Genomic DNA, 24,306 nt, shown 5'->3' on the forward strand with positions numbered 1-24,306 from the left:
GCAAAGGGATTAATTCCACATTAGTAATAATTGTTTTCAGGGTTTTCTATGTGGACAGTACTCAGAAGTGTTTTACTGTTCCCTTCTTCTTGAGGAATCTTGAGAGTGTGCAGCTTGCCGAAGGTCATAGAGGCCGGCTCTTCTGGGATGCACAGCAGGGAATTGGATACCTTATTCATTGAGCTACCCAGACAGCGAAACAATTTCACATTAAGGGATATATAAATGTCACAAGAATTATGTGAAATAAGCCCAGTGGAGCAAAATTTTGCATCCCAGTGTCAGCAATCCAATGTCCAGCATTATCTTCTCCACTAATCACTTTTGACAGGCTGTTTTTCTGTATGCATGGGAAAGTAAAATTTTGAATAAGCATTTTATTTGTTTGAAGGGATTTTTACACCAGAGCAACATTTGCGATTTTTGGAATTCTATAAGAAGCTTTGCACACTGGGATTAGAGCAAGAAAATGGGCACAATGAGAACCAGGTACAACTCCAAACCCTAGAACAGGAAAAGAAGTACATATCAGTGAGGAAGAACTGTGCTTACAATTTACCAGTGAGTAAACTACTATTTTATTTAAATATCTGTTTATAATTTGTGTACAATATAATCTTGTAAAACTATTCCTGGCTTTAAAGTGGTGGGATATCCCCAGAGGCTCCCCCCCAGCTAGAAAGTGAACCATTCATTCATTCATTCATTCATTCATTCATTCATTCATTCATTCATTCATTCATTCATTCATTCATTCATTCATTCATTCATTTTTATATTGCTCATCTAGCAATATCAGGGTAGTGTACAATAAAAAATAAAGCAAACATAAATTAAGAAATCAACTGTAGAAGCACTAAACTATCCTTAAAAATAACAAACATAAATATTCGATAGAGCCATTATGACCTGTCATCCATTAATTTACCCAACCCTTAGTTAAAGTCATATCACCACATCTTCGGGTGTCCACGGTAGTCCTGAATCTTCTAGCAGTTTTTGTTAGGTGACTGAACCTTAGAATTTTAAAAAGGAAAAAGACTTTGTTCTATCCATTTGATGTTAGAAATTTCTGTTAAGGAAACCCTTTTTCTTTGCGCTAGAGCCCAATGGTACTTGCTTGAGTAAGAGTTCTAATAGCTTCTTTAATACTCCAGTTGTGTTACAGTTTCAGTTGTGTATTTTAAAGCCTTTATGTGCTATTCTTCATTAAATACTACAGTACATTGTTTTCTATTGCTAGGCAATGATGGCTTTTGTGGATCCAAAAAACTTTAGTTTGGAATTGTACTCTACATTCTTTTGTCTATGCCATGACCCTGAAGTGCCAGTCAGACATGCTATGGCTATTGGCTTCTATGAAGTAAGTTGAGGAATAATGCTTGCCTTTGGAGAAATAACTGTTTTAGCTTAAACAACTAATTGTTTTATGTATAGACTCTTATTAACATTTGATACACTGGTAGAATATTTCAGATAACTATAACAGTGTCTTGTACAGCAGTGCAGCAAAAGAAGAACATAATCAAGTTTCACACGTACAGTGGGGTCTCGACTTACGAACTTAATCCGTATTGGAAGGTGGTTCATAGATCGAAAAGTTCGTAGGTCGAATCTGCATTTGCCATAGGAATGCATTGAAAACCATTTAATCTGTATCTGCTCTTTTCCGTCCATAGAAACTAATGGGAAGCTGCTATTTCGCCTTCTGCCACTAGAGGGGGATATTTTTTATTTTTTTCCCTTAGGTTCAGGAAACCAGGAGGAAGGCAGGGAACAGTTCGCAAACCACTTTAGAAATCTTTTTTTTTCAACGAAGCCAATTTTAAATCATGTTTTAAAGCATGTTGTGCTGAGTTTTTCAGCACAAAGACACACAGGTAGGCTTTTTAGGTGCTGAGCAAGCCTCTTCAGAGCCAGCTGATCAGCTGATAGGCGGGGAGAGGAGGGTGCAGGAGCGGGGGGGGGGGAAGCACAAAATGGCTGCCAGGCTCCCTTCTGGTGTGGGCTTTTAGCTGTTTCCTGTTCTTTTTCCTGCTGTTTGGGGGCTACCAAGGCCTGGTAAGTGACTTTCTTTTATTTATTTTTAAGTTTCTGACCCTTTTTTCCCCTCCAGAAGCCTCTAAGGGGAGGGAGCACTTTTTTTCCTGTTCATAACTCGAGGGAAGCTCGTATGTCGAGTCCTTATTTCCCCTATAGGGCGGGTTCGTAAGTTGAATTGTTCGCAAGTAGGGTCGTTCGTAAGTCAAGACCCCACTGTACTCAGAATAATGCAAATACTAAGCTCAAGTATTTAATGCATGCTCTCTAAATCAAATATCTCATTAACTGCAAGATGATAATCCAATCTAGTACATGTGTGCATCTGCCTTTAGCATGGCCTCTTGACCATGAAACAGAGATGCCTCAGACTTAGCATAGATACCAAGAGATCCCAGGAGCATGCCTCTAAGAATTTTTTAGACTTTAAAATGGAATAAATAATTTTAATTAATTTAAGTTCCCATATCTTGCTGTACCATCTTCAACTACTTGGTGGAAGACATCCTTAACCTCCAAGGATATGCAGTTGGGTCGGAGGGTCTTCAGAAGAGCTCTCAATTGCTCCACCTAGTGCATTTCTCCACAGAAGCCTGGAATTTTCCAGAAGTTTTGTTTCTCCACAGACAGAATTCTAAAAAATAAAAATAAAATTATACGACTGTGGGCAAGGGAAATCAAGCAAATTAACCTAGATGTGAGAGGAGGTTGTAATGGAACACTAAGTACTGCTTTTGCCTAACTTACAGAGAACTGAAGAATCTAACATTTTAAATTGATGCGCAGTAATTTGAAGCATTCATCTGAATTACTTTTCAAAACTATTCAGATGTTTATCAAAAATGTATAGCTTTTGTGCATTATGTTATAACACCCTTTGGTGGGACACCACTTAACTTATGCAGATACAATCTATGTATTTAGGGGATGGGCTATATCTCAGCTGAAAAACACATGCATTGTATTAAAAAGATCCCAGACTGAAGATAGTATAATCATTTAATAGTATAATCATTAGGGTCCAAAGAGATTACTTTTGGATTGGCTGTACAGCAACCTTTTTCAAGGTTCTAGGATTATTGTTTCTCTTAACAAGTATTAGGTATCTCTTTGAACCCAGCCAGTCAATATGGGACATGGCCTCACAACAGAATCATATTTAATACTACTACTGTCAATTGTGAGGGACGTGATGGCGCTGTGGTCTAAACCGCAAAAGCCTGTGCTGCAGAGTCAGAAGACCAGCAGTCGTAAGATTGAATCCACGTGACGGAGTGAGCACCCGTCGCTTGTCCCAGCTCCTTCCAACCTAGCAGTTCAAAAGCATGCAAATGCAAGTAGATAAATAGGTGGGAAGGTAACAGCGTTCCGTGTCTAAGTCACACTGGCCATGTGACCACAGAAGATTGTCTTCGGACAAAACGCTGGCTCTATGGCTTGGAAACGGGGATGAGCACCGCCCCCTAGAGTCGAACACGACTGGACAAAAAATTGTCAAGGGGAACCTTTACCTTACTGTCAATTGTATCAGTCTATTTAGCTGGGCAGAGGAATGTCTGAGAGACTTCGCAGAGGATATCTGGTGTATAAAAACTATCTAATTACCAACTCAGCCTGCAAGAGCACAATTTTAATGTATGCAGCAGCTAGGATGTATTTTTCCCCTCTGCTTCTAGCAGCCTGACCCTGTGAAGTAGTGAAGTATAGGCATGGCCCTTTGTGGCCTTGAAAAATGATGGAGATCTAGTTCACTACTACTGTGTTTCCTGTTTGGCTATACAAGTCTTGTTGGAAAATAAACAAAACCGGATTAAAAGGACTAATGACCATTTTTTGTTGGTTTGTTATTTTTCAGGTTGCTAAGCTTTTAAATACTGATGTGTATGTAATACACAAAGAATTGGTAGCCCTATTACAAGATGAATCACTAGAGGTAATAACCTTTTTTTTTTTTTGCTTACACTAAGATCATTTACAATTATCCTAAATGATACTATAGCAAGAAAAAGTAAATCGTGTTTGGTGTGATGAATCATTTCTGCTTGTATCATGGTCTAGTCATAATGAACACAATAAAGATTTATATGAAAAAGATTATAGAAATCTTTTTTTACTTAACCCTATATGTCACTGTTCCAGAAAGACTGAAAATGTGGAACCAAATGAGCTAACACACAGTTTACCCAACCTATAGTCTTACTTTACTACATATTCCCAATTTTGTTTGTTTGTGGAAATTAAGCATGGTCAGGCCTGGTTAATACTTGGATGGTAGACTAGGAAATACTGGAGATATCCAGCTAGCAAACAATCCTGCCTGAAATCTAGGAGAGTTTCTGTCAGCCAGAGTTGGCAATAGTGGGATAGGTATTATAATGGTCTGACCCAGTAGAGGCAGCTTCCTAAATTCTTAGACACAAAAACCCTCTTTAGGTGTGTCAAAAAGAGGTTGAATCAACATATGAGGAACGGAGTCTGCTATTCCCATCTCCTGTTATTGCTTTGCTTATGTAAAAAGTAACAGTTTTGAAGAAGAGAAACTCCATGCAAAAGAGAATCCTGGAAAATCAGAGTTCTGGCTGAAATGTAGCTTCACACATGATAGGGAGTGTGTTTCAGATTGGTCACTTTATTATGACCCAAAGGATGATGAGTCATCTGGCACTTTCTTCCTCTAAAAGTGCCAGAGAATACCTCCTGGGGGTATTAGTAAACTGATAGCAAACTTTAGTCAAACTGGATGGTTTCAGTGTCTGTCAATGCCATTGTTGATGGCTTGAACTTAACACAAAGGAAGGCAGGTTTGCATATTCTTAGGCTAAAAAAAAAAACAAAAACATACAGTTTGTCATCACCTAACAATGGGTCTCTGGTTAGCACTACCAATTCGATTAAGCAGTCTGTTTAATGTACAGTGGACCCTCAACTTACAGATGGCTCAACTTACAGACTTTTCGAGTTACAGACTTCTCTGGCTGCAAAATTTAGATTCGACTTGCAGCCGGAGAATCGATTTACAGACCAGAAAAAAACCAAAATGGAACAAAAATAGAATAAAAACTGCCAGTTGTGGGATTAATCAGTTTTCAGTGCATTGTAGGTCAATGGAGATTCGACCTACAGACTTTTCGACTTACAGCCACCGTTCCAATACGGATTAATTCCTTAAGTAGAGGGTCCACTGTTTGTACAAAGTGAGCCTGTAGATAGCAAGTTACGTGGGGACAAGCTGGATGATCTCAGCATGTTTAGACTAGAAAAATGTTTTTGAGGGGGCAAGCTGATGATTTCTTAATACTTTAAAAGGTGCTGCGAGATAGAGAACATAGAATCATAGAAGTGGAGTACCATCATGTTTCCTCTCAGTCTTCTCTTCTCTAATGAATGACATAGAAGAAAGGTTTTTGTTGGGACAAGGGAGATTTAGGTTATGCATTTAAGAATGGTGTGTGCAGCTGTTGAATAGAACATGTCACTTGGAGTGGATATTTTGGGAGATTTTTCCAACAAAGGTAGAGAATGTGATGGATAAGACATTCTGTGCAGTGATGTCTGAAGGGTCAAGTTTGCTACTTCAAACTTCTCACTGCCATTGTGGGCAATTTAGGACAGAGGCAAATTTCTGAACATACCTGTAGGAAGAAGAAGAGCCTCAGCAACTGTATGTTTGAACAGCACGAAGTGTGGTTGCCTTGACTCTGGGTTGTTACATATATGGGTGGAATTTTTCTAACTTCCCCACCTTAAGTAGTGAAGTGCATCACCTGCCACCACCGATCCTGTTCTCAGCAGGGTTTTAGATCAGGATGACATCTTAATTCCATAGTTCCATAGAGAAGTAAAAAAAAAAACAAAAAACAAAAAAAAACAAAACACACACACCAAAGAAACTTAATGGTACATAATTATCACATCAATGTAATGAAAACTATTTCAGTGGATATTTGAAATTGGAATGATCCATCATTTCTCTAACTAGGTGTTAGATGCATTAATAGGTCACCTTCCTGAAATCCTTGAACTGTTGTCTACTGGAGGGGAAAGCAGTGGATCAGGGAGCAAGGTAAGGATACAACTGTGACGGGGTAATTGTCTTCTGACTGGTAAAACAGTCTTCTGGTGCATTTCTCTTGGAGTTCTGACTAGCAACACTTAAGTACCTTCAACCAGAAAGATGAATATTAAGGTGGTGCTACATTTGGCACTCAGGAGACGTGTCCAAAGTATCACATATACACATCTAACCTATTTTTGGAAATGAGAAAGTTTAAGAATTTGGTTGAGATCAATAGGGTCCCCATGCCCATCTCTCAGGCTCTTTTGCACAGACAGGAAATGTGTCTTATTTTTATTTTTGACTACAATCCCTTATTTGGATATCGCAGCAGAAGTTGAAGAGGGACAGGAACAGGGAATGCCAAGAAGACAGTGTGTGGCTTGATGAGAAGATTTTGTTTGCATCAGTGCAAAAGATGTGGGGGGGGGCAGGAAGAGAGCGAAACTGGGTCGCGTGTATTTACACCTGCTGTCGGAATGGGAGATGGTATTACAATTTTTTTGCTGTTGCAAGTTGCTTAGAGCAACTTAATTTTTTAGTTTCAGAATAACACTGCTCTCTTAGATTGGGCAGGTTTATACATGCCAGGATGTCTTTGGGAAGGGGAATAAAGGTAGGCATAGACATTTTTTTCACTGTCTCCTTTTCCAGATAATGAAGACTTGTCTTCAGCTCCCTTGTGACTGAAGGCGCTGTTAGGGACACCCGGATCTGTTGTCTCACTCAGGAAGACCCTGATCTTACTTCTGTGAGTGATTGCTGGTTGGTGGAGGAGCAGGTATAAACCTCTCCCAAATATGTCCATCTAAGTATCACTTATAGGATCATACCAAACTTGAGGAAGGGTCCTGTTGTTCTTCGTCTTTAATCCACAACTGTTGCAAGGAACAGGATAGAAACAATGTTGGTGTGCCTTCTGCCCCATTGCTTAACAATCCTGCAACACTAGCTGGCACAGGCCTGGAGATGGTGTTGAAAACCTGAAGCCTGATTGTCTTGGGGGAGTTCACCAACCACACCGTGGACATGGTGTCCACCTGGGATGCTTAACCTGGGCTTGGGAGGCATAGTTTTAGAATCAATTTCAGAAAGTTCTGCTTTGGGACTGCTTTCTTGCTGCATAGTCTTTGGCATATGTGCCAAGAGGGGGTAGTTCTCTGCAAGTGATTGGTTCAGAGCTCTGACAATTGCAAGCTTTCTCTTCCCTGGCCTCTGGATGGAAACAAGAGGAGAGGAAAAAAAGAAAGCAGAAAGAATAAAGGAAAAAAAGTGGTCCATACACAATGAGGGGAACATGGTAGCTTTGCCTCCTCTAGTCACTTTCAACGTGTGAAAGTTTGAAGGAGGAGCTGGTGTATCCGGCCTCTCCACATGAGCCAAAAATCTTATTTTTGTCAGCCCACTCCCGCGTCATCTTGCACAACTGGAAAGGATCAGGTTTCCTGTTTGGGATATGGTTGTCTCTGATAGTTACCACTTTCTGTTTATCAGCTGCATTCTTACCTAATTATTCATGCACTAGTTAAATCCTAGCTTGATTGCTTAATGCATTTTATATGCCTTTGAAGACAGTTTGGAAACTTTGGTAGATACTAAATGAGGATGCCTGGATATTTTTGGTTAGGATCTTGGAACATGTAACACTAATGTTATACTACACGGAACTGACTACTGGTGCATTTCTGGCTCAGTTTATTGTTTTGGTATGAAATTATAGAAGCCTAAGAGAGAGACTATCTCACGACTGTCTTCACCTATATATGATCCTTTTCATATGTTAAGATCAGTGTGACTTGTTTGCTTGTCAATGAGATCAATTATATTGACACACAAGAGGTTTAGGCTTTCTGGGTGAGGGCCCCCAGAGTTACAGAATTCCCAGATAAACTATGTATAGTCCCATAGTGAAAGCTTTCAAGTAATTTTTCAGAATGTCTTTGTTCCAACCTGCTTATCTCCTTAGTAGTGCTTTTATATGACTTGTTCTGTAGAACAGCTATGGAAATGTTATGCTGTGACTGACACCTACATCTCTAAGCTTTCATTCCATAAGTTTTGTATGAAAGTGACTGGTATATTCTTTTTTGATTGTATATATAAGCTTGTGAAGGCTCTCCTAAAAGGCAGCCTAAAAAAATATACAGTATATACCATAAATAATTGGTATTTCTTTTTTTTTCTTTTGATCAGTTACTGAATTTCCCAGAGTTAATTCCAGCACTGACTAGAGCAGAACAGAGAGCAGCAACCTCTTTAAAATGGAGGACTCATGAGAAGCTATTACAAAAATATGCTTGCCTGCCTCATGTCATCTCAAGTGATCAGATTTATTATCGCTTTTTACACAGAATGTTGACAATCATTATGACAAACGTGAGTTTCTGGGATCCTTTTTCCTTTTTCACTTACTGTTTCAAGTATCTCAGACTATTTTTAATCCTTTTAAAAATGGGATTGCTGCAAGCGACATTTTCCATTAAATCCATATCTGAGCTCTGCCATTTTCTCCCAAAGGTTTGGGTTCTTATAGCTGGATTAATTTGAACATCTGAAGAAATGTGCTACAGTCCATAATAGATTATGCCAAATAAAACTTGGTAGTTTTTAAGCTGCTAAATAAATGACTCTCCATTATTTATGATTGCATTATTTCTTAAAAGTAAAATCTGTGATGGATTGAATGAATCTATGTTGTTAAGCTAAAATCACACTCTTCAGTGTGTAGTTTTTTTATGAACAGGTTGTTCAGGACCATTTGGTTATGTAAACTGCCATGCATAGTCTAAAGTGTTACTGCCAGGAACACATTTTATTACTTCAATGAGACCTAAACCCAACTGTGTTCCTGGCATCTGGATTAGCTTTGAAGTCAGTGAACAAAGGGCATTAGGAAGACTAATATTTTACTTGAATTATTTGTTCTCACCAAGCTCTGCTGAGATACACTGCTGATTCATGGTTTTTATTGTGCTCCAGGCCCATCAAATGAGAGGAGCACAAAGTGAAATTTAAGCCAGGCCAAGTCCAGGTTACCTGGGTGGGGAAATGAGCTATTCTGGCTAGTGGCATAGAATTGAATGTTGATGGAGTTGTTGTATACTCCTTTCTAAGTTCACTTTTTTCTCCTGGTATTGTCTAATTATTGATATCGTTTACACTTATTTTTCTTACATATGTATGTTGTTTTAGAAGGGTATTGCCACTCAAAGCAGCTTCAAAATTCCTTCAGTAGTTGTACTGAATACAGTATGTGTCTGTTTTGGATCTATTGTCTGAGAAAGAGCTCTTATACTTTTTTGGTCCTCTTCAAAATAAACTGAAAGCATGAGCCATTTCTCTTTACAGATGTGAAAAGGCATATTTCTGGCCTGTCATAGAATATAGAAAGTCACAAAGATTTCTGAAATATATATTCTTACAGTATAGAGTATGCTAGAGGAACTTTCTTCCACATTGAAAATTGTCATATTTCTTATTAGATGTAGGTATCTAAGTGCATGACATGTGAAATAAAATTAAAAGTGAAGAAGAATGTCAATGACAACTCTTTTGTGGGCTGTAATAGTGTCTCTGAGACAAAAAGAAAAAAAACAGAGTGAAAGATTGTCCTTTGTTTTAATGTTCCCTTAGCTTTACACCTCAATCTGTCATTTAGCAGTATAACCTATGTATTTTTTTAACTTTTAATTTATTGCATTTAAAAAAGAAATGATAAAAATAAGTAAATAATTATCACGATATTAGCACATAGCCAAAATAACTTTTTATTATCTCTTTTGCAAAACAGTAAGTCTTTAACATTTTTACTTCCTTATTTTCCACCAAACATTTATTTCCTTCGCAATTTTAATAATACCTTTCTTAATTCTTATTTTATATCCATATTAACAATCTGCTTTACTTTGTTTTTATTTCTGTTGAGAGCAGTTCTGCTTCTAATTTAAGCCTAAATCACTTGAAACAGGTTTGGAATCTTTTTTCCATTTCTCTTTAAGATAATTCTTTACTTTTTCCCATTGAGATTTGTGCTCCGTTTTACTCTTTTCTTTCAATGAGTCTGTTAGTTTGTCCCTTAATATTAGTTCCTGTAATTTTATTAAACAGTCCTCCACTGAAGGTTCCTCCTTGTCTTTCCGGCAGTACAGCCTATGTATGTTTAGGATCATGGCATCAAAGGCACATATCAATTGACTGATATAGAATTAGAGATTCAAAAACACTTTCTCTATCTCTGTACACTCTGTACACTCCAGTGATTGGGACAGATACATGTTTGCTTATAGATAAATTGGATTTCCTCCTGTATGTTTCATCGGTAAAACAGAAACCTTCAGTGACTTATTGCATTCCCCTTCCACTGGAATTGTCTCCCTTTAGGAAAAAATGTGCCTTATTGTCTCATATGAGTAAAATAAAGGCTGTTAAACCAAGCTGCAGAATTTAACATGTTCAGAAAAATATTGAACAGCACAGTGTCTCTTTGAACATTTGCTACCAGCTATTGCATATTTCTTTGTAAGAATTTCATCTTTGTGCTTTCACAATGAAGGATTAGAGGTTTTCTATATTTATGGAGGGTGTGCGATCCAATTCAATATCAATTCATCTTTTCACCTTTCAGAAACTGGGTGATCAATACTTTAGTCTCTTTTGGTGTCTCCTTTCCCACCAGTCATTATTTTTCCTTCATGCTTTTCATTAACAACATGTATCCTTCAGTATTTATAGGGGTATTGTAAGCTTATTGTATTATTTTTCTCTTTCTGAAGAATGTCTTACCAGTTCAAAAAGCAGCTGCACGAACCTTGTGTGTGTACTTGCGTTACAATCGTAAGCAAGAGCAGAGGCATGAAGTCATCCAGAAACTGATAGAACGTAAGCACTGATTTTATTTTATTATCCTAAGGACAGCAGTGGGATTTTAGAGAAGGGAAAGGAAACTATGCTTAGACTTGTGTATGCAGGAATTGTTCATGCGTCTGAAGTGGAGCAAAGACTTTACATTAACAAGTTTCCCTTGCCTCCTCTTTCTCAGTTTATTTATAGGCCATTTTTCCATGTTGAACCATGCTCTAAGCAACTCACAAGACCAGTAAAGTTTGCATAATATGCCAACATTTCAAATAGTATCTCAAGACTGACAAAATATAAATATTTACACATGAATGAGCATCAACTCATATATGAATCAAAATATCTCACAATATATGCCAAGCTTTACTAAATAACTCTATGGCACCTTAAAGAACAACAACATTGCGATAGCATTATATATATTGCATAAATAAGAGAAAATAAAACATGTTCCAAATAGCAATAACAACGTATTCGATGAGAAATAGACACAATGCCCACAGCAGCAAACAAGATTGCATCCTCATGATCACAGTGTAGTTGGAGCAGCTTTGTATTCCTAGGTGAGGTGGGCCAGGCAGAGGAAAAGGGAACATATACTATAGAAGACTCTTGCAAACCTTCAGGAGAAGGTGAAGCCACTTAAACTTTCCACTAAAGCAAAGCTGAGCAACTTTGGCTACAGTTTGCCCACCCCTGAGCTATTGTGATGATCTTGGACATCTCCCATTCAGAGTGGAAACAGACCACTGGATGGACTAGTTTTATATGATCATGTATTTCAATCTTGTAATCTTGATAAGAGAGCAAGCAGAAGAGATTTATGGAACCCAAATCACACCTGTTGAAAGTAAAAGAAACATTCCTGTATTAATACTACCTTCATATTGGTACAAGTTGATTCTATATGCAAGTTGTGACCCAGCCCTGCACTGCTATGAGGAAAACAGTTCTTATACAAAAGATTCATTAGACAATTTGTGTCCCACTACTACTGGGATTCAGTATTTTTAGGCAGAAGCTCTTTGTTACGCAATCGTTGCTGCTTTTAAGAAGTTAAAAGGGCAACTTTTAAAGTCTGAAAAATTCAGATAAATGATTTAGAGATTTAAATAATGTAATAATGGCTGACTAGTTCGACTTCCTGAATTATACTCGTGGATCTGCCAAAGGAATACAAATGAGAAGACTGAGAAACACTTTATGATTTTTTAAAAAAACCCACACTGGTAAATTTTCTGGTAAGTGGCAGGGAAGTTATATCAAGTTCCATACCTGGCATTAATTATGTCCTTTTAAAGTTGTCATCCCCTTGTGATCACCTCAAACTGAAAACCCACATAAGTTCCTTGCAAACATAATGCTGTCCATCTTCTAAAGGTGTGTGGAGTGAACTCTTGGATTCTCTGTAGCCCTTAGGAAAAAAAAATAAGTAGTGCAACTTAAGTCCCCTCTTACACCTTTGATATTGTGGAACTATTTAGGCTGAGAGCAAGCCAAAACTAATGTAAATCCCTATACTGGATGGGGATATTTGAAACAACCAAACCTGCCAAATGAAATTATAAACCACCTTCCCAGTTCCTTTTCTGCTTTGTTTCAGAAACAAAAGAAAACCTATTATGCATGACTTTGAAACAAAATTGCAGGAGTTTAAAAAAGTTTTCAAAAATCCTTTATAACGTGTGTCTTCTGTCTGAGTGGTATGTCTACTATCCTTGCTACATGCCACATCAGGAAACATGCAATGCATCATAAGTAATCCTTCAAATGAATTGCCTTTGTCTAGCTGCTGTATCTAGCAAAAAGCAATCAAAAACTTGGTGGATTTTTTGTACGAGACTGTTCTTGCTGGGGACATATTGAAGGGCATAACACACAGGATGGCTAGGTTAATTGAGAAGGGATAAGACAAGGATGGGACCTATGGTATGGGACTTCTTACAACATCACCATGCAGCACGATTTTCAAAGCTTTGAACTGGCTTTCAATCATCATAACACTCTAACCACTGCAGCCCTCATTTTGAAAACCTAAAGGTTCTTTCCTAGGAACAGCTCTGTGATACATGACAGTTTCATCCCAATTGCTGAAGGGGGGAGCATGAAGGAGAAACCGGGGGGGGGGAGGGGAATTCTGTCTCCCAGCTCAGAAATGTGGAGAATCGCCTTCTATATAACCCGCTAGACTTATCCAAATTAATCATTTCTGCCCTTTTCATTTGGGCAGTATCTATGGCATCCATTATTTTTAGAGCAGTGGTCTACAAGGAATCTAAGGGGATGCTTAAGTCCTAAGGTATACTCTCCAAATATTACTTCAAGTTGGGAAAAATCTCGATGATTTATTAAAGTTGTTTTATAAATATAGTTACTTTATTCTATGGTATAATGCAATGCAGTGTAATATAATATAGGCTGAAGTCCTGTTAGGCTGGGCATAGTGTAAAGTCATGCCTGCCTAAGTTTGCTGACAGTACACCCAGGCAATACACCAGTGCAGATTTGATTATGCAATTCAATGCGCAGTAGCACACTGGAAATGGATTCTTGAATCTGAGTTCACTCCAACTTAAATTATGCAGATTTGTGCACAATGTAGATTTACATGGCAGGATTTCAGCTATATGATGTGATAAGGTAAAGGTAAAGGTTGCCCTTGACAATTTTTGTCCAGTCGTGTCCAACTCTAGGGGGCGGCGCTCATCCCGCTCTTCAAGCCATAGAGCCAGCGTTTGTCCGAAGACAATCTTTCCGTGGTCACATGGCCAGTGTGATTTAGACACGGAACGCTGTTTACGATGTTTATGATGTGATATGAAATATCATATGCAACAATGTACTCTTGCAAAATCTTCCTGTAGCTATTTATCTTAAACCTGGCAGTCAGTTGTCTCAGAAGAGTAAAGATGCCTGCTTATTTTTTCATATTCTGTCAATAAACACCCCACACGCATACACAGTTGAAATACAAAGGCATATAGTAAAATATGTCATTCCCCTATTTGTCTGCAAATTGGCAGGTATAATTGCCTTTTAAGGGGCTTTTGTGCCGGCCAAAAAAATCTGCTTCTGAAAGGGGAGAAAAGCTGTAGTAGGTTCTTGTCTTCCAAAGATAGCTAGCAGGGAGGCGTGAAACTTCATGTTGGGACCTAAGTCAAATCAGGTGGCCACTAAATTGATCTGAACCAAATCAGGCCTTTTTCAGAAGCAAATGTGAGATCCAAGTTGACTCTTACAGCTGATGCACACCTTCATTTCATGCTACCTGCTAGCTCTTTTAACTGCAGTTCTATACCAGAGTCTGAAGCTGGCTTGTGAACTTGCATTAAGAGATAACTTAGTAACTGTATAGCAGAAGTGGTTAAAATGTGGCTCACTGGATGTCGTTGGACTCCAGCTCCCAGCAGATCTAGCCAGCATGGACAAAACAGAGGGATAAATGGAATGTAATTCATGGTAGAGATGGGCATGAACTGCTGGTTTGGCAGTTTGTGTGAGTTCGTTTTCCAGCTGAAGAGGTGTTTGGCACTTCCCTGCCCTACCTTTTCTGGACACTGCCTCTGAGTGGACGCCTGCCAAAAGAGGCAAAGCTGGGAAGTGCCGAACACCTGTTTGGCCAAAAGATGAACTGTCATGAACTGCATGCTGTAATTATCCTTTTTCATAGCATTGTGAAGGCTCCAAAGAGTATTCAAAATCAGTCTAACTAACAGGCTTATCCCATTAGATTAGCTTTTAAATGATTTATTAGTTAATACTTCATTGTCCTTTTATTATCTTTGCACCTGTGCAACAAGAATAAAATCGATGGTGATTTTGGATTTCTTTTAAATGCTTTTTTTCCCTTCAGAATTGGGCCAAGGAAAAAGCTACTGGAACAGGCTGCGCTTTTTAGATACCTGTGAATTCATCATAGAGCTCTTTTCCAAATCATTTTTCTGTGAATATTTCTTTCTCCCAGTCCTTGAGCTTACACATGATCCAGTAGCAAATGTGAGGTACTGTACAAGTTGCATAAAAATAACTGATTTGTTCAAATTCTTTTATATTGATGTTGTGTACTGCAGGTTGCATGAGAAGCCTTGTGTATGTTTCATAAGTATGCTTGCTTTTTTCTGTTCTATTCCGTAATGTAATGCAATGCAATATCCTGGCCAAAATCCTTTTCTGCACATTAGTCCACATAAGGCTGATAATGTTACTAGCTGTGGCAATTTTTTGGAAGGAAAAGGTTTCCAGTCCCCCCCACCATGTCCCATGGAAACTCCTGCATCATGGGGACATCATTGGTGTCTGCAGGATAGAGGTGATCTTTAATTTCTAAAAATTGCTTTTTCTTCTCCCTTTCCCACTCTTCTCAACAGAGGTTGCTGCAGTGGGTGCAGGCAGCAGTTCTGCAGCCTTCCCCAAGTGCCACGCCAACATTTCATACAGTGGAGTCTCGACTTACATTTGGCTCCACTTACGAACTTTTCGACTTACAGACTTCTCCGGCCGCAAAGTTTCACTTCGACTTGTGGCCGGAGAATTGACCTACAGACCAGAAGGGTGAGGTGAGGAAGGTGCCAAATTCAAATTTGGCACTTTCCCTGCCTCCCACTTCCAGTCCGTAGGCTGCAGGTCTAAGCCCCGAAAGCCCAACGCTGACAGCGGGTGCAGGGCGGCTTTCGGCTTCCAAAGCTGAGAGTGAGGGGAGGCGGGAAAAGCTGAACGCCGCTCTGCGCCCGCTGCCTGCTTGGGGCTTTCAGGGCTTAGAAAGCTGGACCCACTGGCCTCTTGTCTCCTGTCCCCAGTGCCCAGAGGGCACCAGGGACAGGAGACAAGAGGCCAGTGGGTCCAGCTTTCTAAGCTTCGAAACCTGAGAGTGGGCGCTGGGTGGCTTTCAGCTTCCAAAGTTGGGAGTGAGGGGAGGCGGGGAAAGCTGAAAGCCGCTCTGTACCTGGTCTCAGGTTTGGGCTTTCAGGTTAGAAAGCTGGACCCACTGGCCTTTTGTCTCCTGTCCCAGGTGCCCAGAGGGTACCAAGGACTGGAAATGCCAGTGGGTGCACCTTTATAAGTTCTGAAAGCCGAAAGTCGATCTGCCCAAAAGCCGATCCATCCGAAAGCCGCTCCGTGCCCGCTGCCGGCTTTCGGGGCTTAGAAAGGTACACCCACTGGCCTCTTGTCTCCTGCGCGGATGAGAGGCAGAGCACAGTGGGAATAGAAGGCAGAGGGCAGTGGGTGCAGCTTTGGAAGCCCCAGATTTTTTTCTCCAGCCCGTTACGGATTAATGAGTTTTCAATGCATTCCTATGGGAAATGGAGCCTCGACCTACGGAATTTTCGACCTGTGGCCACAGTTCCAATACGGATTAATTCTGTAAGTCGAGGATCCACTGTACTTCCTGCACACTCTACCAAAAGAAAAGTATTTGATTCTGCTACAACAAAACACAAACCCTTCCAATGAAAATCACACACACAGAGACACAGATAAAATGTGATTAACCAATATATCTGTCTATATAAAACAAAATATTTTCCCCTGCCTGATAAAGGAGCCTAAGCCTAATTTAATATTTCCCTGTTGATTTACAGTGGGGTCTTGACTTAAGAACGACTTGAGTTAAGAACATTTTGATTTAAGAACCACTCTCATAGGAAAATATTGACTTGACTTACATACTTAGATTTGAGTTAAGAACTGAAAAAAAACACGTGGAAAGCAGGGAAAGTGCAAAATTTGAACTTTCAGTTAACTGTTGGCCAGTAAAAAGGGTGCCTGTCTGCTTCCTCACTCCTCCCAGCGTTTAGAGAGTGGATTGGGAGACAGTCTTCAGACTGCCTGGTACTATAGTGCCTGGACTGTATTTTCCCTGCCTTCCCTGAACCTTTCTTGACCTAAGAAAAAAAAGAACAGAATATCCCCCTCTAGTGGTCGAAGGCAGAATAGCAGCTTCCCATTAGTTTCTATGGACGGAAAAGAGCAGATACGGATCAAATGGTTTTCAATGCATTCCTATGGGAAATGCAGATTTGACCTGAGAACTTTTTTACTTGAGAACCGCCTTCCAATACGGATTAAGTTCTCAAGTCAAGACCCCACTGTATAATGTATTAATCTATGAATCTACTAATCTTAAATCTTATTCCTAACTATATGAAGTCAACAATATACAATGAGAAGCAGAGAATGTAAATGTAAGTTGAGGGTTTGGAAAAGGACATAGAAAAAACTGCTGCAGTGCAGGCTTACACCGGTTGTTCAGGGGATTTATAAGCAGCTTTGCCCACCTTTCAATTGGAAAGAACCAATGTGGAAAAATTGTTTCCGTGTCTACTTTGAGATTTTACTGCTACAGCCAGACATCATTGACAGTCTTTGCTCTCAGACCCCTTTCCATGGAAAATCCATGACAATCCTGATCAGGAGATACTGAGTCCTCTACCCCCAATATCCTTGGTGTCAGAATGTTTTTAAGTTTCATAGAATCATAGAAAAGTGAAGTTGGAAGGGGCCTACAAGTCCAACCTCCTGCTCGATGCAGGAATACAATCAAAGCATATCTGCCAGGTGATTATCTAAGTTTTTCTTGAATGCCTCCAGTGTTGGAGCACTCACCAACTCATGAGGTAACTGGTTCCACTGTCATACTGCTCTAACAGGAAGTTTTACCTGATACTCAACCGATACCTGGCTTCCTTTAACTTGAGCCCATTATTGTTCTTTTCTCAAGAATTCACTCCAGGATGCCTGAGAAATAGGCTTCACTTTTACTTCTTTCTTTTACAAGCATAAATTTAGCTTTTGTTTTCTAATCTCTAGGAGTACATAGGACCTTGTATATTAGACATTCAGAACCATGGAATTTGGATTCGGATATATTTGGAATTACTGTATCTGATTATCCTATTATTTTGTGAATTCCAAATATTTCCAGATCTGATTGCACATCTCTGAAATAAAGCATCTGTTTCAAGGATAGTTGCTGTGAACAACTGGGTGGCTTCCATGCAAAGTGGATTTATTGTCACTATGAAACATGCGGGAAGGTATTGCATCACCTTGCCTGTTTCAGCAAATATTACAATTTTAATAGGTACTTTGGCTGTTCCTTTATTGCTTTTCAGTAAACAGTACTGTATACCAAAACACCATTGAACAGCAGGTGAGGAGAAATTGTTTCATATTTAGTACAACAGTCTATTCCTCCAGCAGTTTACAGCATTTATTGTTTCTTAGGCATCCTTCAGTCTTGAAAGACCATGGTAACGTGCTCTGTATGAGTGTCCTCTCCAGACCACGAAGCCTGGGTAGAATAATGTGGAGGATAGGCTGTTACCCAAGGAGCAAATGCCCCCTCTCCATGTCGCTGAAATAGTCCAATGGAAAGGCAAGGGCCAATACAACTGGTTCCAGTGACGTCACAGGAGTTGCCAGAATGACACAAATTGCCTCCAGGACTCCGGTTCTGGATTTTGCCTCGAGATTTACTCCTGAAGCCTTTCCCATCAGTGAATATAGCTGCAAGGCAGTGGAGGTTTGAAATTGGAGTTTCCCTTCTCCTAGATGGGCTGCCTTCCAAGGCTGACGAGCCCCACCTACCCGGTTCAGGTGGATCGTGTTTAGTCAGAACTCTCCACCATGACCTGTCCGTCTTGAGTGTCCCTGCACGGCATAGCCCATAGCTTCTCTGAATTACTCAAGCCCCTTCGCCACATCAAGGCAGCAATCGGTGAAGGGGATTTATTGTTTATGATTTGTCTATGGTATGGTGCCTGACAACCATCTATCAGATCCACTTTGATTTGGATTCCTGCACCAAGCAGAAGTGGACTTGATGGCCTTATAAGCTCTTTCGAACTCAATTATCCTATGATTCTGTACTGCAGAAATAATACAGAAATGCCATAGCCCTAATGTTCAGTTTCGGCAGACAGGACATAAGGAAGAGAGCTGGACTTGTGAAGCAGTAATTTAAGAACTTTAAGTAATAGAAATAGTTTGACCTGGAAAGTGGTGGCAGGTTGTGGGGAGGGGAAAGAGTGCAGTTCAAGAGGAAGACATGCAAAGAATGTTGATAAAGGGTAGACTGTTTGATTTTCTTAACCTGTTACAGGAGCTTTACATTTTTTTTTCATAGTGTTCCTTTTTCCTCTGTAGAATGAAGCTTTGTTATTTATTGCCAAAAGTGAAGTCTACCCTCAAAGTTCCCACAGACAAACATTTATTGCAGCAGCTAGAACTGTGTGTGAGAAAGCTGCTGTGTGAGGAGAAAGACAAAGATGTCCTCAGCATTGTTAAGAAAGTATGTGAGTTGGTTTCTTTTTTCTTTTATTTTTATACTCAGCCAGTATTTTCCTTATATTAGTAAATGAGGATGAGAGTTATGTGTTTCCTGAAATCTGCTCTTGCTCTTTGCCATCATGTGTTTATTAACTGTTTTTATATTGTGTTTTACTTAGTTTTTCATTTTCTCAGTTTAAGTTGATTGATACATTTAATTTGATTTTTATACTGTTATTATGTTATGAATTTATTTAAAGTGTCATTTGTTGTTTTATCATGTTGCGAACCGCGCAGTGTGGCCTCGTAGCCATATGGGTGGTATAGAAATTGAACAAACAAACGAATGAATGAATGAAATATGTGAGGTTAAAAGATCTCCCTTTATTATAAATTCTAGCAACTGGTATTGTAGAATGTAATAGATAGAACAGCCTTGTGCTTCAGCAGAAATTTCTGTATTTCATTCTCCACTAAACTTGGGAATTTGACAAAGTAAGATAAATATGACATACAGCCTAGTTCTCTATATCAGAGGTCGTCAACCCCTGGTCCGTGGCCCAGTGCCGGTCCGTGTCCTGAGCCGGACTGGGCCACGGAGACAGGCCTCCCACGCCCACCCCTGCATGTACTCCCCCCGCATAGCCCATTTGCGCCTGCACCCATGTGAGCGCCCCAACTCCTTTGCACATGCACACAAGCACCCCTGAGTGCTGCACCGCCCTTTGCACATGTGCATGAGAGCAAGCGTGCCCGCACAAGTGCTGTGCCACCCTTTGTGCATGTGCACAAGTGTGCACGCACCCGCATGAGCGCTCCCCATTCCTTTGTGCGTGTGCAAGAGTGTGCCTGCTCCTTTGCGCTTGTGCATGCGCATGAGCGCAGGGGGGTGCCCCGCCTTCCCCAGCCAGTCCGCAGGGCTAAAAAGGTTGGGGACCACTGCTCTACATGTTTGTGAGTGAGGTTTGTTGTTTTCAATAGGGCATATTCCTAGAAAAGTTCACTTCAGGTTGCAACTAACGGTGATTTATGGCCTAGTTCAAATATTAAAATAATTTTTTGAACTTGAGGGACAGACTTGGGATAGAAACTACGATTTCATTCTGGTTTGACTTAACTAGAATTAAAAGAAAACATAGTTCAGATGTAACACCAACTGGCGATTTTTATTTCTATGCTTTTTAAAACAATGCCACATTGTGGCTTGTTCAAGTACTGTAGTTTGTTTCTATGACTGTCCGAACCAGCTCTCCATATTTAATTTATGAAGCTTGGACTTGGGGACATGGAATTGAAAATGGATGTTTAAATTTTGGGTGATGTAGAGACAGAGCAAGAAGATAATCAAAATGAGACAGCACAAGAGTGCTTAGTAAAATGCCAACATGTGTTTGAGAAGGTGAATTTAGTCAATCCAGGGAGAATGCTAAATGTGATGAAGCAGTGGTGTGAGTGCCTCAGCATGGGCCCACCAGTCAGCTCCGCCCACATTCTTTAATACCACCAGCAAACTATCCAAAAGGTAGCATATACGTAGCAGATTTGGTCTGAGCAGCAAGTGCATTGCTCCAGTTGATGGTGGGGCAGGGCATTTGCAGAGCCACTTCACCAATGTTCCCAATGCTTGGGTCTTTTCACCTTAGCTGGGAGAAAGGCAGCTTATAAATGAAGCAAACAAACACATTTTTAAAAACTCCATCCCAAACACTGCACCAGTTATACTCAAGTCTTTACTTCACTATGGTTTGTTTGTATGTTTGTTTGTATGTTTGTTTGTTTGTTTGTTTGATTGATTGATTGATTGATTGATTGATTGATTGATTGATTGATTGATTTCTATACTGCCCATCTGGCAGCCAAGGCCACTCTGGGTGGTTTATGTCAGCTAAACAGTAACAATAATCGAATCACAAAACACAACAACATCAATAAATTATAAAAGTGCAAAACAAAAATACCATAAAATACAACAGGAGACATAATAAAATACAATAAAATAAATAACATGAAAACATGGCGGTATTTTGGATATTACGTTATTAGATAATGTAAACTAGCCCTGAGAGTAAATTACAGTGGACAGTATCTTACTGAGGTCACTCTGAACAGAATATGTTGCCAGTGTCATAAGAGAGGATTGTGTCACTTGTACAAGCACTGCCATTGTGCACACATTAGTATTGTGCAAATGGAAGGCAGGTGTCCCTCCCTGCTTGTTCAGTGGTTTCACAAGTGCTGTGATATTGCATTTCTAGTCCAGTAGAACTTTCTACTCAGCATAAGTGCAAGGAGGTATTGACTGGTAAGTCTCAATGGCTGTCAGAAGAAATACAGCTTCATAATTTATTAGCCCTTTACAAATCCCAAATATTTCTTTATGGGTTCATCAAATATAGCTTACGTATTTGCAGCATTATGGAGGATGATGTAAGGGAGCTGGAGGTGAAACCATTAGGCTATTATAAATTATGTTTATGTTCTTCCATTTGAATTGGATAGCTCACTTGCTCATCTTTGGATGACAGGGCAGTAACTGTTCTTCCTGGAAGTTTGTTATTATTATTGTTTTGCTTTCAACACCTATGATGGCATTGCAATACATCCCAAAAGTATTAGTCAGACTCCCACAAAACAATGCAGTCACTATAATTTTTCAATGTAGTGAGGAAATGGCAGAAATGATATATTGTGTGTGTAAGAGCCACAGGATGTGACTTTTTTGAGATGGCCTAGAACAAGCCAGAATCTCACAGATCATGACAGTCAATCGCCACACACCTCGTGCACAGCTTATAAGATCCCCAGTGCTCCTAGATGGTGCATGCTTGCCCAGTGCCTGCTCCCAAAGTGCCCCTAAGCAGACAAAGTTGCTTTAGATTTTTTAAAATTATTTGAAATTACCTCAAATTAATGGTGTCTTTTTAAAAAAAAACAGATGGTACTAGAGCTGGACAGGATGGAAACGTCTTTGGATGCTGTAAGTATCTCTCAAGATGATAACAGGAAAGAGCAAGCTGAAACTGGCCACACGATTTCTGATTATTTGTTTGGTTTCCCCTTTAAATAGTTTCAGAAAAGGTTTTATGAAAATGACCTATTGGATCAGCAAAAGGAAAAGGAAGAACACCTACTTTTGGAAATGGTATGTTTATTAATTAGACAATATGCTTTTTGAATACCTTATGGATGGTTCAACTGGGCTGTGAATAGAGATTTCAAATTCTTTTTATGCAAAAGTCAAAAAGCAAACACTCCAAATATTCTCCACATATGTATTTTACCTATGATATACTATGATAGCCAGCATGCCCAATGGTAAGGGTTTGGAGGTATTGTAGTCCCAAGTGTCTGAAGAAGCAAAAGAATCCCTACTTCCACATTGGCAGATGCAGTTTATCTTGTGTACCTGTATGTCAAATAACTGGCAAGAGAAAGGGTACCAGGAGCTACATCTACTAAATGTGTCCATGATGATGGATATCATATTTTCTGGGCATTCTCAATAACATTATCTTGAAACAACAACCCTGTGTGGTGAAACAGCGCTGTTCTACCCATATTTCAAAGGGAACAAACCTAGCTTGCCTAAGGGCAGTCTCAGTTAATAGGTAGTTATGAACCAGGATATTTTGCTGCTTGTAATGGAATGCAAATGGACATTGAGATACCAATTCCTAACTTCATCTCTTGACCCCAAGGTGCATGTCCTTCATGAGGTTGCATGGCAGGGCTAGCTTTGTTTGCAACAGAGGCAAGACTTTTTTCCAGGGAAATTCATCATTCAGAGTTTATGTTTTTAGCCTATGTGATAAGCGAGTTCTCTTGAAAACAATTCTGAATAATTTGCCATAGAGGTCCAGTCTAAATATTTAAATCCAAGTTTAAGTTACTTTAGAAATTTCAGAGGCAGTGCTGAAATTTTCTGTCTACAAGTAGAGCAACTGATTATGGGGAACAAGAGGTAAGTTTCGTCTCGGAGCGAAATCCAAAGTTTGAATTGTAAGAATTTCCTTTGTACTACTAGAGACAGACTTGCTACTGGCTTTTTTTTTTTTTTGAAGGATGTATCTAACGATGAAAACGACCTATTGAACCTATTGCCGCCTAGAGTAGACCTTTGGTCTAGATGGGCGGGGTAGAACTCTAATAAAATAAAAATAAAATAAATAATTAAGCAGATTTAGTTATGGAAACTTGCTAATCAGTTGGCTACACCATGAAATCTAAACGTTTGACTTCCATTACCATTTTTATTTTATTTATTTTTTTGTTTCTACAATAGGAACAACTAGAAAAAGAAAAACAGCAAAATGAGAGCAGGTCTACCACTATGGGCGATAAACTATATGAAAAGAAGCGTAAGTGGTTCTTTTAATCCTTTTTCTCAAAGCTTTCTTAATTTCTTTCTCTGGAGAGTGGAGAGTGTTGAGATGCAGGTGGCAAGGACTGTTTCTAAGCTGCATTAATATTGTGTTCGCAACTCCTGGGGATGGAGATGGTAAATGACATCCTGCTACAGTTTTACTATGAGAAATATCTTGCACAATGGGATACACTTTTACAGCCTGACCTTATGAAAAACTTTGGCTGAGATGGAGTCGTATATTGTGATTGAAGTGGAAATGGTGCAAATTGCATTCTCGGTTACTCATCAAGTGGAAACCTCTTCCAACTTTCCATACCAAATGAGACCAACAGGTTTCCTCAAATGGTAGCAATTGAAAATGTCCTAAGCATGAAATACGATTGGGTCCTCTGTGGCCTTACTTTTTCCCAATCCTGAATTAGGAACCTTGACAACTTCTACACATATTCATAACCCGTCACCAACTCTCTTCCTTTACTACCTCCTGCTATGGTTTTGTGTTACATGCACCCTGATGCAAGCCTTAGTCCTATATAAACAAAAGACTCAGATGGGCTTACAAACCAGTTACAAGAGACCCTGGTTTACTTTAAATATGCTTTACATTTATGTGAAAGTAGTGTGAAATTCAAGATACAGTGGTGCCTCGCTTAACGGGCGCCTCATTTAACAACGAATCCGCATAGCGACGAATTTCTTGCAATGGTTTTTGCGATCGCAT

General features: G+C 39.6%; 1 protein-coding gene across 9 annotated transcripts in view; it reads left to right on the forward strand.

The window, feature by feature from the left end:
- Window positions 1-24,306, forward strand: part of PPP4R4 (protein phosphatase 4 regulatory subunit 4) — a 116,369-nt gene that overhangs the window by 81,430 nt on the left and 10,633 nt on the right. For all 9 annotated transcript variants that reach the window (XR_012082650.2, XR_013540805.1, XR_013540806.1 and 6 more), the window contains exons 10-20: window positions 392-561; window positions 1,244-1,363; window positions 3,896-3,973; window positions 6,020-6,103; window positions 8,288-8,470; window positions 10,867-10,972; window positions 14,805-14,952; window positions 19,097-19,241; window positions 22,155-22,196; window positions 22,287-22,361; window positions 23,502-23,577. Coding sequence is in view for 6 of the 9 variants with exons in the window: in XM_020814427.3 (XP_020670086.3) it covers window positions 392-561; window positions 1,244-1,363; window positions 3,896-3,973; window positions 6,020-6,103; window positions 8,288-8,470; window positions 10,867-10,972; window positions 14,805-14,952; window positions 19,097-19,241; window positions 22,155-22,196; window positions 22,287-22,361; window positions 23,502-23,577 (1,227 nt within the window). In the remaining 3 variants the exon portion in view is untranslated. The remainder of the gene's footprint in view (window positions 1-391; window positions 562-1,243; window positions 1,364-3,895; window positions 3,974-6,019; window positions 6,104-8,287; window positions 8,471-10,866; window positions 10,973-14,804; window positions 14,953-19,096; window positions 19,242-22,154; window positions 22,197-22,286; window positions 22,362-23,501; window positions 23,578-24,306) is intronic.

The sequence above is a fragment of the Pogona vitticeps genome, chromosome 1, assembly GCF_051106095.1.
Source record: "Pogona vitticeps strain Pit_001003342236 chromosome 1, PviZW2.1, whole genome shotgun sequence".
NCBI lineage: Eukaryota > Metazoa > Chordata > Lepidosauria > Squamata > Agamidae > Pogona > Pogona vitticeps.